Source organism: Aspergillus tanneri (genome assembly GCF_003426965.1).
Source record: "Aspergillus tanneri strain NIH1004 chromosome Unknown AapTan_5_pilon_pilon_pilon, whole genome shotgun sequence".
NCBI lineage: Eukaryota > Fungi > Ascomycota > Eurotiomycetes > Eurotiales > Aspergillaceae > Aspergillus > Aspergillus tanneri.
In genome coordinates, this window is record NW_022984632.1 from 31,103 (window position 1) to 44,024 (window position 12,922).

Sequence of the window (12,922 nt, forward strand, 5' to 3'; positions counted from 1 at the left end):
CACGAACACAATTGTGGCCGTGTTGGGTGTTTAACAGCTCTCCTATACCACATGCAAGATAAGCACTGTTACTAGTTTAGCAGCATGGGCTTTTTTTTTATATATAGTCTTTGTAAACTATATCCTTTTTTTTATATGTGTTCCCTCCCGTGCATGTAATTTTTATATAATATGTACTTATTATATTGCGTGCTGTTTTTATATATATATAATTTTAATATAGCATCTACTTAATGTATTGTATGTACTCCCTGTAGTATATATACTTAGCCAGTCCATGTGCTTTTTACCTAATATCTGCTTTTTTTTTAATACATGTGCACCTATTCTTGCGTTTTATTTATATATTATATAAGCTTAATTATTCCATGCATTTCCCCTAAAACATGCAATCTGTAAGGGGCTAGAGCCCCCCTCAGCCTACTCGGGCCCTCAGCCCTCGTGTTTCCTTTCTCCTCGCCTGCCACATGATTAGTATACTTGATTAGTACACTCTATCATGTGACTTCCCCCCCCTACTTCTTCGCAATCGTCTCATCGCTGTTTCCTCTTCTCTTTCCTCTTCGACGATTCCTTTTGTATCCACCCTAGTTATTAGGTTATAGAGGTTTAGCCCTTGACATTAGGAATCGTCCTTGTCTGCCTGTCTGCCCGCTCGCCTGCCCGCTTGTCCGCCCGCTCGCCTGCCTGCCTGCTCGCCCGCCCGCTTGCCTGCCTGTCCGCCAGTCTATGGGAATATCTTTACGATGTCCGACCCGAATCCACTCCTCCTGCTTGTGCAGCAGCTCCAGCAAGAGCTCCAAAACCAGCGCCTTGATATTCAAAACCAGCGTAATGAAATACAGCAACTACGTGCGGACCTTGATGCTTCCCGAACAGATGTCCACCAGCTTCGTACGCAGCTTCTTTCCGTCCAGACACCCAGATCCCGCCTGCCAGATCCGCCTCGCTTTAACGGTAAACCATACACGCTTCGCACATGGCTCCCGTCAATTAAAGCAAAACTTCGATCAGACCAGCTCGTAGGAGCTGATGCTTTTGACTATGTATGGGATCGACTAGAACAGTCTCAGCAAGCTTCTGTCCTGCACCTCCGCCAATCTGCCGAAGAAAACCAGCTATGGGATCCTGAAGTTATTTTCTCTTTTTTCAGCGTCTATGCCATAACCCACGGGAACAGCAGGAGGCTATTCAGCGCTTTACTTCTATACAACAGAGGGATGACGAATCGCTTATCGCCTACCTTGCTCGTTTTGAACGACTTTCATATGAAGCCAATGTAAACTCATGGCCAGATATATCACGTGTTACCACGCTACACCGGGGGCTACGGCCTAATCTCCGTCGAATACTAGAAGACTCGAATAATTCTCTCTTTGATCTTCCCTATAATGAATATATTGAACTTGTCCAGAGTACCGATCGGCGTACCCGTCCTAGTCCAAAATCAGCCCCGAAACCAGCTTTGACCCCGAATACAGACCCAATGGATACTGATCCGGTCCGAGTCAACTCAGTTAAAATAAACCCCAATCCTGTTCATGTTGGCTCTGTGAGAGTAGCCCGAGCTGCTTCGCCTGTTTTATCTGATTCTTCTCATGAATCCACCACCTCTGACCGCCGCCGTTTCCGACTTGCGAATAATTTATGCCTTTACTGCGGTTCTAATGATCATTGGATCGCAGACTGCGATGCCCGCTCTACTTTGTCTGATACTTCCGAGAAACCTCCGAAAAAGCTTACAGCCCGCGCCAGCAACCCGCCTCGCTATTAGGCCTCCTTCGGAGGCCTTATATAGGAAGGGGGTAGTGTAAGGGGCTAGAGCCCCTCAGCCTACTCGGGCCCTCAGCCCTCGTGTTTCCTTTCTCCTCGCCTGCCACATGATTAGTATATTGATTAGTACACTCTATCATGTGACTTCCCCCCTTACTTCGCAATCGTCTCATCGCTGTTTCCTCTTCTCTTTCCTCTTCGACGATTCCTTTTGTATCCACCCTAGTTATTAGGTTATAGAGGTTTAGCCCTTGACACAATCTTCCTATTATATATACTTTATTATACCTTCTGTTTAGTCAGTAATTAGTTTTATACTTATATATTAGATTACCAAGTAAACTATAATATCTGCGTCTTGCTATTAATAACCAAGATATATATATTAACTGGTAATACTCTAAACTTTATATATCCTCTCCAACTCCTTGCATATCTGCCACAACCAGCAAAACAATACAAATAACTGGCTGTGTTAGCCTTTAGCTCCCTCTGTGGGCTGTCCTAAAAGCTGCACCACCTGCGTGAGATTGTCGGCCTCCACCCTGTGCTCGTGTAACCGTCTCTGCCACAATGGCTACACCTGCGCCTCCCATGGGCTGTACAACATTATCGCTATTATCAGGACCATATATCTTTGTATACACACTCGATCTGTGTGCCGCGGCGGTCAACCTCCCAGCGCTAATATATAGTCTGGGGCATCCCACATCGGAAACATGCGCTGTATCGCGTGAATCGGATTTTTCCCGCCGAACCGCTTTTATCCATGCCTTGGCTTGGTTACTCTTGGGTCCATGGCAAAAAGTAACTCGTGCTCGGTTTACTCCTATCCGGTAATAATGCAAATGTAGCACCGCCTCTGCTATCCTGCCACCTCTTGTTTAATTATCTCCTCGTCCAACCACTGCTTCGCATCCTGTGCTTGTTGTTAAACATGTAGGGCAGCCTGGCGTTAACTCTAGACCTGCTGGCGCTGGTGTTTGGTAATATAAACCGTACAATCCTCTACACACTGGGTCTGCTGGTGGATAGTGGTGGCTTGGTAGCCATTATGGGCCGTCGTGCGTGCAACGGGAGTCGGAATGTGCAATGGCAGTGGTTGCTTGCTGGATCAGGATATATTCTCCTCGGGCATGGGCTCGCGTGCGCGACATGCATGGTTGGACTTTGCGTGGGTGGATATCTGCGATTGGAATAATTCGTGACTGCGTTGGGATTGGGGACGGGACGTGGTTTCCTTCTCGAGTTGTTGGCTTGCCACCGTGGTGTTTTAATGTGGATAATACTGCGAATGTCGGGGATGTCCACGCCATGCCCAACATACTGGTCGCCGTAAGAACCTGCGTCTCGCCCTGTGTAAATCGCCGTAATATGCCGGGCTTGTCCACCTGTTGTTTGTGGTATGCTTTACATTCCAACGCCTGCGCCACCTTAATCACATGGCGCACCACGTGGCCATAGACCACCACCTTTCCACCAGGGGCCCGCCGAATACGCTCGCGGATAAACGTAATAACGGGGTCACTATGGAACCACTGCGCGCTGCGTCCCACGTCGGGTCGCCACACGCGATATGCCACGTTGGGACGGCTTGTCCGGTTACGGAACATGTGCACCTCTGCCTGGGTATACCCCATCCGCCGGAATAACTGCGCCTCCAGCTGCGGTGGTAATGTGGCTGTCAACAACACTATCTGCGTGCGTGAGTGGTTTAACCGTCCCAACTAGCGCAGATCGGGCCGAAAGTCTTTCTGATTGTTTAATATCACATGGCATTTGTCGATGACGATCCGGTCCACCCGTCGTGTTTGCTGCAACCGGTTGAGAAAAGTTTGGAAATCCTCCTGCACCGCGGGCTCGGGCGTGACCAACACAATGGTGGCTTTGTCGGGGGTCGTCGACGGTCCCATTCGATACTCGAGATACCTAGCTCACGGTATCGCCGTGTCATATCGGCACGCAACGAAATCAATGGTATGACAACGTGCTTTTACCCCCACCGGTGTGTATCACCGCCACTACAGGACTCTCTCCATCTTGGATAGCGCGCAACGCCGGCTCCTGCACGCCTTGAAATTGGATCCCCTCCTGTCTGGTTGTCCGCTCCAGAACGGCACGCATGTCGACCGTATTTAACCGATGTCAGCGAAGAACGCGATTTTCGTCCGCCTCCTCCTCCCACGGCGAATGTTTGCGCTTTCCCAGCGCGCTGGGCGCTTCCGCGGCGGATGGAAACGCTATAAATCGGTGCCAATCCATGCTGGAGAGCTAGAACATTTCGCGTCGATGGGTGGTGATGCCTGGCTGCTCTATAATCCCCGGGCGTACACGGCGCCCGCCAAACGTGACGGATGGCTGGCCTGCATGTTAGTAGTAATATGGCCAAGGAACTGCTCCTCGTCCATACCCTCCTCGGCGTCGGCATCCAAGACGGCCTGTGTAATCTTGGCCTTGTCCTGGACATTGCTAATAAACGCACTGGCCGGCTGCATGAATTGTCGGCTGATGGTAATAGCAATCTGCCGGTACGACTGGATATTAATAGCATGCTTAAGACATGTTTTTGTTTGCCGCTTTAACACCTCTTGGAATCGCTCCGATGACCATGTGCGACGTGTGCTGGGGTCGGGCCCCTATAAATAAGTGTCTTCACGGGCTTGTATTTTGCACAGCGCTGCCTGCGTCGGTGGTGGTTGCGTCCGCGCTCTGTGCATGGCCGGCGTGTCTGCCGTGGTCTGTGACAGCGATGTGGCGGATATCTCTGCTGCTTGCCATGCACTTAACTGCTGGACAAATGGCCACACCAACCACAAATACCATATAATTAACTCCCCGACCTCGCGGGGAACATATCAACGGACGATTTTAATATCATTGCTGGTGTAAAATCCCTTGTAATACGCAGTTACCAGCGCCACCATCCCATCCTCGATGAAAATATTGCGCTGTTGATTGGTCGCTGTATTTACCTGCTGGATACTTAACAACTTGGGTGCGCGTGCTAGCTGTCCGGACACTACATGCACCAACACGGCTAATTTCTCCTTGAATCGAGCCACCTGCTGCACTACTGCGCCACCTTGGGCATATATAGCCGCCGTGGCTAACAGTGTATAGTAAATCGCCCCTGCACAGCCGGCTCGGCCTGTAACCGATCGTTGATCCACATGGGCCCCACTGGCCACTGTGTGCGTGGATCCTGCAAGAAATTCTACCCCACTTTGGACTGGGTGGGATCGTCGTACATGGCGTGCCACGGAATCTGGGGATGGACTCGCAATCGCTCACGCACAACGTGTCGCACAGTATCCGGCGGGTGGCCCCGACTAATCCGTGGATAAAGCCGCGGAAATCGCCCATGGTGAATGTGATGTGCTTGTATCCAAGCTTGTTACTATGATTCCATGTAATGTGACCGGGTGCCGTGGTATTGTGATGGATCTTTAACCTATATATACGCCAGTCCAGCAGTGTCTTTATGGGGCTGTGTGTTCCACACACTATAAACCACTGCACCATCCACTCGACGTGCTCCTGGAATGTTTTCCGGGACCGTTGCTGGCTGAGATTCGCCATTAGCTAGGGATCACTGCTCGCGATCGACGACGTGGGGGGCGATGACGGGAGATTCCCTATAATATTGTTGCCGTCCTGGCTGTAATATCCCTTGTTGTAAATATCCTCCAATCCATTGTCTGCGCTAGCCAGCACCTATTCTGTACCACTACTCTTCTTCTCCCAGATGTCGATAATCTCCTGGGGGTCGGATCCAGCCACAGTGCTTTTTGCATGATCAGAGACTGCGCCACCGTGATCACACGCGATATGATGGGTGGATAGCTCTCAGCATCGTGCCACTGGTCGCGACCCTATCCTTACACAGCCATGGCGCACACCAACACGCTCTCGTACTCGTGGCTGCGCTGTGTCTGATTTAACAGCTTAATACAAAACTCCAAACACGCACTTTCAATGGGGCTTATTTTCCACAGGATAGTTGTCTTGCTCGGCTGGTGCGCGGTTCGTGGCAGCGTGCCACAGCTGGCGCCGTTTCTTGCGCTGACGAGGTGTTATTCCGGATGGCGGACTTATCCACTCATGTAGCGCCTGCATGCGCGCGATAAACGCTAATATCTGCTGCTATGGCTGCACATGCTTTACCACGCTCTCGGTATCTATATCTGCCTGCAACGGGCGGTGCGGGGTTTGTCCCTTTTCTAACTGTATTACTTTGATGCGAATCACCTGGCTACTATACTAAACTATCCGCCGGCTCTTACACGCTACCTGCTTTATCACCATCTAAATGCTGCGCACGCCCCTGCTCCACCGGATGAATAGGCTCCTCCTCGGGTGTGGCCACGCTGTCTATTATATTCTATTTGCTAAATACTCCGACCATCGGGTCATGCGCAACCATAGATTGGCGTCGGCAATGTCCCATGCCTCGACGGTTTGCTCGGCTACCTGCGCCTGTGTATGCTTCCATATGTTTTCTAGCTCCTAGATAGCATGCTGGATATCATCCATCACCACGGGTGCCTCTGTCTCGGTCACCTTGGACTGGACGTGGATGTAATGGGAAGGCCTGTGGAATACAGGGCAACACACTTTGATTGCAAATAAATAGAGAGAGATTATTGACCATTGGGAAATCGAATCTGGATATAATGGGATCCCCTCCGTGATGGAAACAGTTGTTGATAGGATACACGCTGAAGCAACTGCTGTAGCTCAATTTCTCGCGAAGCCCGCTGAGATTGGGAAACTCGTCCACCATGTGGATAGAGGGACCATTGGTGCGCCGTTCTCCAATGGTTGCGCATGGTGTTCATGGTTGATCCAATATACTGACACTGGTCGGGGAGCCCGTTGACAGAGTAAGCCGTTTGAGTGACATGGTAAAATAGGAATCGGCTTATCCAAAATATAAGGAACCTGGATTGCTGAGCCATCCTGTTCGATATCTGGCAACTGGCGGATAGCCTGAATAATTGGGGTTACTGTCCGATGGGATAGATAATGCTGCTTTTTAGATGGTACTTTACTTTATCGGGTCGCACAGCATACTGACATCGACGGCAAACTATGACTTTCAGCTGGGGAATGGGCTCAAAGCCAATAAATCTATATTCTTGCTTGTTGGATCCCACACTGTTATTAGAGTTAACCTCTGCCAGATGACGAGGGGTCGTGGTTTCCTGGACATGGTGAGTGGTCACCGGAGAAAGAATAAACCGGTGCCACTGGGCCGACGCGCGCTGGAATGCTTCTTGGCGACTGGGAAGGAGACCTAATGGATACGTGTCCTCAACCGCGTAGATCTAATTATTGATATGGGAATGATGACCGGCCTGGGCGGCAAGGATATTATGGAGGACTGTCTCGGCGGACTGCAGGTTAGATCCAGTTATCTGGGGGCGGAGATGTTTCTTGGCAATGGCGATAGACAGATGGCGATAACTTAGGGTGGTTAGATAGGCACTGTTAAAAAACGGCTGAGTCGACTGGCGTAGAAGATGTGTCAACTTGCGGGGCGGCAGGGAAACCGGCAAGGAAGGAATAACAAAGAAGTAGTAATCATGCTTGGCCTCCCGACGGGCCCGGGACTCCGGGGGTACTAACTGTTAAACGCCACTAGCATGGGATAGACGTGGATTAGATACATTACAAGCAGCCGGCCCACCGCGGAGGGAAGAAATCGAGCAACGGGGTGGGTACGGACGGTCCGGCGGCGGGTCTTGTAATATTCGGTTATGATTATAACCTGGCCGTTGCTGAGAAAGATATTCCGCTGGGATGTCGCGGTATTCTGCCATTTAATAGTGAGTAGTTCCTTCTCACGACTGGTCTGGCCCCAGGTGACCTGAATTAGTAAAGCTAGTTTATATAGAAAGTCTTGAACTTTCTTCTTATACAATCGCATGGCCTGGATATCCCAGTGTGTCGAAACCTGCCGAAGCGGCTGCACACCAGACAGTGGATACTGGCAGAGCAGGAGGAGAGGGATGCACGTGGGCCGCGCATGGTGGGGGCCATGTCGAGAAAGGAGAAGCCACTCTGTCTCTCACTGGGCACGTCGACCAAGTCCGCCAGTGTAAAGTCCTCAACGTAGCCCAGCAGGAGTTCCCGGTTAAAGAAGTCTGTGGTCGTGTGGATCAGGTGCTGGATCTAGTAACGGAAGTTGGTTATAGTATAGCTAGTGGGGTTTTACCGGTAGTACACTGTCTCTTGGTCTGGAGACCAGGTGATCGAGGCTGGACGCACCTCGTGATACATCTGGTATATCCCATAGGCGGTCAGCCGTAAAATCTCCTCCAGTGGGTAAAAAGTATGCCGGACTCCAAAGGTGTAGTGCACCGCTGCGGCTTGTCGGACTCAGTTCCGATACTGGTCACGGACCGGCACGTTATTAATAAAGTGGTATGGCTTGGCGGGCAGTGCATACTCCAGCAGAAGCAGCCGTGAAATCCAGAGGATGGCAGCCAGGTCGCTGGTGTAGCTATATGGACCGGCCACAGTGAGATGGACAGGGTAAATTGCAAGCACGGCTGTTAGTACAACTAGACTGCTGTCAAATTTGTTGCCAGTCTGCTGGATAGCACGAGTGCTAATACTGCTTATACAGAGCGAAAAGACCATCTTATCCAGCCACCGCTGATATTCCGGTGGAAGCTGAGGCACGCCCCTCCGGCTCGTTTGATCCAGGTTGGCGCCGTTACCCATAGACGGGATTGGCGATTCTGTACTGGTCAGGAAGTCTTCTTCCTCCTCATCAGACTAATCACTCGATGTCAAATCGGTGTCGCTTATCTCGCCGGGGATGTGCCCCGGGCTCCCTAACCACGCTGCCTAGTTAGTAGGTCCCGGCAGCAAATGGAAATAGGTGGTAGGGGATAGAACTCTTATCTTACCAGGTTCTGAGGCGGTATCTATATCCATGTTATTGTCCATATAGCCTCTTTTAGTCGAATGCGATTCACTCTCTTCACTAGATATAGAGGGAGACCGAGATAAGTGGTTGCGTGGTTGTTTATTATCTGGGGATAATTCGACTCTATATTATAGGGTCCGTCTGTATAGCACATAAGTATTCACGTAGGAGCCTGGCAGGACCAAGTGGCAGTGGGTTCTCGCCCAGCAGTGAAAAGACCCGGGATAGTTATTACCTACCTGGTTTGAGAGGATTGAGCGTCTGGAGATAACAAGGGTGGAGTTATAGGGATACACACTGCAACTATTCTTTTAACATGTCGCGGTGAGGGGACCGGTAAGTTCTCACCAGTAGACACACTGCCGCCTACACGAGGATCGCGGAGTCGAGTGCCGGAGGCCTTCGTCGGAGTTAACAATCGAGCTTGGGAGGCTGTACGGCGATGGCCACGGCGCATTGGTGGTGGCAATGGTGTCGGGGTCACGCTCTCTCGCCGCGGCCGTTTGCGCACGGCGGCGGTACCCGCCCGGGAGTTGGCAGTGGTGGTAGATAATGTAGTCTAAGGTGTGGGAACAGGACTTGATATTGCAGCGAGTTCACCCAGGTTACTCCGATTATAGGCGCGCTTAACTGCCTGCTGCCGAGTATTAGTTTGCTCCATTCGTTGAAGGAAGTGGCCCGCTGCGAGGGTTTCTTCCGGATGAGCCAGGTATGCCTGGAGGGTGTCCCAGATCCGGGTAAGATGCTCCTGCTTATACTTGTCTAACCGGAGGCCGAGGATCTCCGTGCGCTCTTGGTCAGTCAGAGGGGCTCCGCGTACCATCCAGGCTAGATACCGCCGCCATACGCGGCGATAGCGTTGGAGCGTCTTTGGCTGCTGCCGGTCGAGTTCCACCGCACTCAAACCGGTCTGCGATGAGCTGCGGAATAGACGACGGATTGGCGGATGGGTGGACGCTAAGCTGTCCAGGGCTCGGTTAAGGACCCGGTTAAACGATGTAATAACCAGGTCTAAAATATTAACCGACATCTGCTGGATGCTCCCTGCGGGCTTATCTAGGACTAACTCCTTATCGTCCCATAGCGCTCCTGGCCAGAAAGATTGCAGACCTGGATGGCTCTGCAGCCAGCCAGGGTCTGGCGCGGACGCTTCGGCCAACACCCGAAGATAACGGCCATCCAGGAATCGAAGCCAGTCGGTCTACAGTAGCCATGGTGTGACATCGTCCTCCATATGACGGGCCTGAAAACAAAGAGCCGAGGATCCGGACGGGCCTCTTGCGCAGGGTGCTGTCGGTGGATCCCACGAGCCTCTAGGTGCTGAATTTCCCGGATCCATCGGGCCGTGTGGTTGCCAGTCAGGGGTGGGGTTTGCAATGGTGTGGTCGGTCGTTCTATTGGCTCCGCGTCTACGGGCTTCGGGGCCAGGGGTCGCAGCGGTCGGGCCGGTAGTTCGTTGGGTTTGATTCTCTGGTTGTCCTCTTCGCAGACGAACGTGAGCGTGGTTAGCAGTGGGCCGGACCAGGAGAAACGAGAGACGTACCTGTGACCGGATCAAGTTGGGATGGAGCGATCTCCGGCTCGCCTATTAGTATTGTGTTAGCAGCCGAGGAGGAGGGCGGATCTTCCGTGGTTTCCACTGGCATGCTGGCTGGTGTCAAGGGCTAAACCTCTATAACCTAATAACTAGGGTGGATACAAAAGGAATCGTCGAAGAGGAAAGAGAAGAGGAAACAGCGATGAGACGATTGCGAAGTAAGGGGAAGTCACATGATAGAGTGTACTAATCAATATACTAATCATGTGGCAGGCGAGGAGAAAGGAAACACGAGGGCTGAGGGCCCGAGTAGGCTGAGGGGCTCTAGCCCCTTACAGCTGGTCGACCATGGTCCACGGGCGCGGTGGTCCAGAAGCGCAGGTATTGGCTGGATTGGAACCAGGATTGGCCTTGCACGCGGCGAGGCGCCCACGGAAGGCCGTTAGCACGATGTGCAGCAACCTGGTATCTTTTACTTATTTGCTGAGACCGGGTAAGATGCCCGCAGTGACTGCATTCCCACAGATCGTGAAGCTCAAGCTCTGGAATCCGGGAGGAGCTGTTTGGAAGAGGCGAGAATTTATTATGGCTGGATCGGGGGTAACATCGCGAGGGATCTAACGCAGGTGTCGCGCTCGATCCGCAATAGTCTGTAGCTAATGGACATCGGAAAGATAACGCTTTTTAGCTGTCTGGTTATAGCAATTTTGCACCCAATACACACTATACAATTATATTTCCTTCAGGTAGGTCAACAAAGGCGGTGGTTGAGACCCGTCGGGAAAGGCCACGGAAGTCCTGCGAGTTGCCATAATATCCAAACAGCAGTGAGTAAAAAAATAAAGACAGTGTTATATTCTCCTTACATTAAATGTAGACTGTAAGGAACAGGCAGGTGGGAGTTTTTTTTTTTTTTTTTTTTGTTTGGGGATCGAATCAGGGGGGGCAGAATTTTAGGGGGTTGGTCTTAAGATTTCGTCTGTGGGGAAAATAATGGACAGATCACATTTTCCGAGTTGCTGCTGGAAAGGGGTTTGAGAAGAAGATACGGTTCGGAACTGTACAGGAGTAGGGAATGTCTTACTCGGCGCAGTGGATTTTCGCCAGTCTTGAGATTGTGGATTGGAGGCAAAGTTGAACCTCTGTGTACCATACGGTCGCATTGGTCGGCTGGTTTGTTATATATATATATGTAGGGGTTCGATGACTGGATGCCCGACGCCAAGCCGGCTGAAGGCTCTCATGTTGGTTCGTTATATATATATATATTGGATTGAAGAACCGAAAGTATACTAACAAGCCAGTCAAGGGTCTTTCGCTACGACATCAGCTAGCCTAAGGATCGTGTGTAACAGATCCTTTAGATTCTGTAGTATATCTCGATATTGACTTACAACAGAGAGCTACCGAGGATCTGATTGATGATTCCAGAGCATTGTCTCCACAGGACTCAGGCGGACTACAAGCAGGCAATAACCACACGGGTCCAAAACGCAAAGATAGACAAATCGACACAAACGATAACTTGAAGTAAAAGCAAGGCCTATCGAGTATATATACTTAAGAGGAGATAAAGCACTGACGAGTTAATATGGTAACCAAGTTTCTCCGTAGTGAATAGCTTGCATTGAACGCGAGGGACTAAATGGAGCCGTCTAACTGCATGGTAATAGGTGTTATATATCTTCGTCCCCATCCAATCCTTCACTGTGTTGTGTTGTGTTCTGGATAGGAGATGTCGTAGCACTGGATAAAAGACAATGCAGTAAGTGCAGAACATCTATCCAGTAAATCAGCGCAATACTCCAGCGCTAGATTGCTGAAAAAGTAACTTATCCGTGCAGGGCTGAGACGGGCCACTCCAAGAGTGCTCTTTTAACTTACTCTCCATGGCATGGGCCTGTTCTGCGCCGGCACCTTAGTCGGGGAGCATCCCGGGATCGGGCGTTATATGTTGCCCAAACAATCCCTGTTTGTATTATAGTAGAGGAACTAGAGGGACTGGCATGTGGCATTTGTATGGATAACAGTTATCTTAAGTCCTTATTCCGTTCGAAGAGGGAATAGACAATTAACAACCTTCTTACAAACCACGGAGCGCACCTGCGTAAGGGGAATGTTGTCTTCTCTCCTGCCAGGCTGAGCTGTCTCAGAGTGTCTCCTTGACCTACTCCTTCGGAGTTCTACCATTGCCCTCTTATTCAGTATCGCTGCGTACATACCGGAATGGTTGGGCGCAGTCGCGATCGGGTTGCAGTGCTGAGTGGTCGGTAACCGGAGTTATAAGAGATAATCGGAAACGAGTCGAAAATGTTACCGAATCAACGATCCGGATCGAAAAACATTATCGACCGACGATGGGACCCGGGGTGGGTGGTATCGGGACGGCTCGGGAACTCCTGTTGGCGGACGATGGGACGGGAGCCGGTGTTGGTGGTGTCGGGACGGGCTCCGTTCGGCATTGGACGGTCGACGGGGATTGTACGGGGTGGGGCCGGTCGACAGTCTACGGGGACTGTATGGGGGACGGGTGTTACGTCAGCGACACACAGCGTACGTGGAGTGTCGGGGAAGTGCGCAACCGTACGTCTGCGGGCCGCCGTATTCCGCGCGCGAACTCCCGTAGAGTGCGGGGACTATCTATATACATAACCCCCGGTGCGTGTGTACCCTAG

The 12,922-nt window shown here is 51.1% G+C and overlaps 5 protein-coding genes across 5 annotated transcripts; 2 read left to right on the forward strand and 3 right to left on the reverse strand.

Annotated features, from left to right (window-relative positions):
• Positions 1-746: 746 nt before the first annotated feature.
• ATNIH1004_009440 (uncharacterized protein) lies at positions 747-1,774 on the forward strand (the record flags this gene model as incomplete). The annotated part of the gene is made up of 2 exons (XM_033574032.1): positions 747-1,154; positions 1,217-1,774. The coding sequence occupies 2 exons, from the start codon at positions 747-749 to the stop codon at positions 1,772-1,774; spliced, it is 966 nt and encodes a 321-aa protein (XP_033422050.1).
• Positions 1,775-2,825: 1,051 nt separating this feature from the next.
• On the reverse strand, positions 2,826-3,897 carry ATNIH1004_009441 (uncharacterized protein; the record flags this gene model as incomplete). Its single annotated transcript, XM_033574033.1, has 3 exons — positions 2,826-3,470; positions 3,546-3,702; positions 3,761-3,897. 3 exons carry the CDS (start codon positions 3,895-3,897, stop codon positions 2,826-2,828), a joined length of 939 nt encoding a protein of 312 aa, XP_033422051.1.
• Positions 3,898-3,918: 21 nt separating this feature from the next.
• Positions 3,919-5,136, reverse strand: ATNIH1004_009442 (uncharacterized protein; the record flags this gene model as incomplete). The annotated part of the gene is made up of 5 exons (XM_033574034.1): positions 3,919-4,044; positions 4,105-4,136; positions 4,184-4,409; positions 4,638-4,960; positions 5,022-5,136. The coding sequence occupies 5 exons, from the start codon at positions 5,134-5,136 to the stop codon at positions 3,919-3,921; spliced, it is 822 nt and encodes a 273-aa protein (XP_033422052.1).
• Positions 5,137-8,154: 3,018 nt separating this feature from the next.
• On the reverse strand, positions 8,155-10,513 carry ATNIH1004_009443 (uncharacterized protein; the record flags this gene model as incomplete). Its single annotated transcript, XM_033574035.1, has 6 exons — positions 8,155-8,519; positions 8,691-8,708; positions 9,311-9,911; positions 9,962-10,191; positions 10,254-10,295; positions 10,507-10,513. 6 exons carry the CDS (start codon positions 10,511-10,513, stop codon positions 8,155-8,157), a joined length of 1,263 nt encoding a protein of 420 aa, XP_033422053.1.
• A 2,091-nt stretch (positions 10,514-12,604) lies between these two features.
• ATNIH1004_009444 (uncharacterized protein) lies at positions 12,605-12,922 on the forward strand (the record flags this gene model as incomplete). The annotated part of the gene is made up of 1 exon (XM_033574036.1): positions 12,605-12,922. The coding sequence occupies one exon, from the start codon at positions 12,605-12,607 to the stop codon at positions 12,920-12,922; it is 318 nt and encodes a 105-aa protein (XP_033422054.1).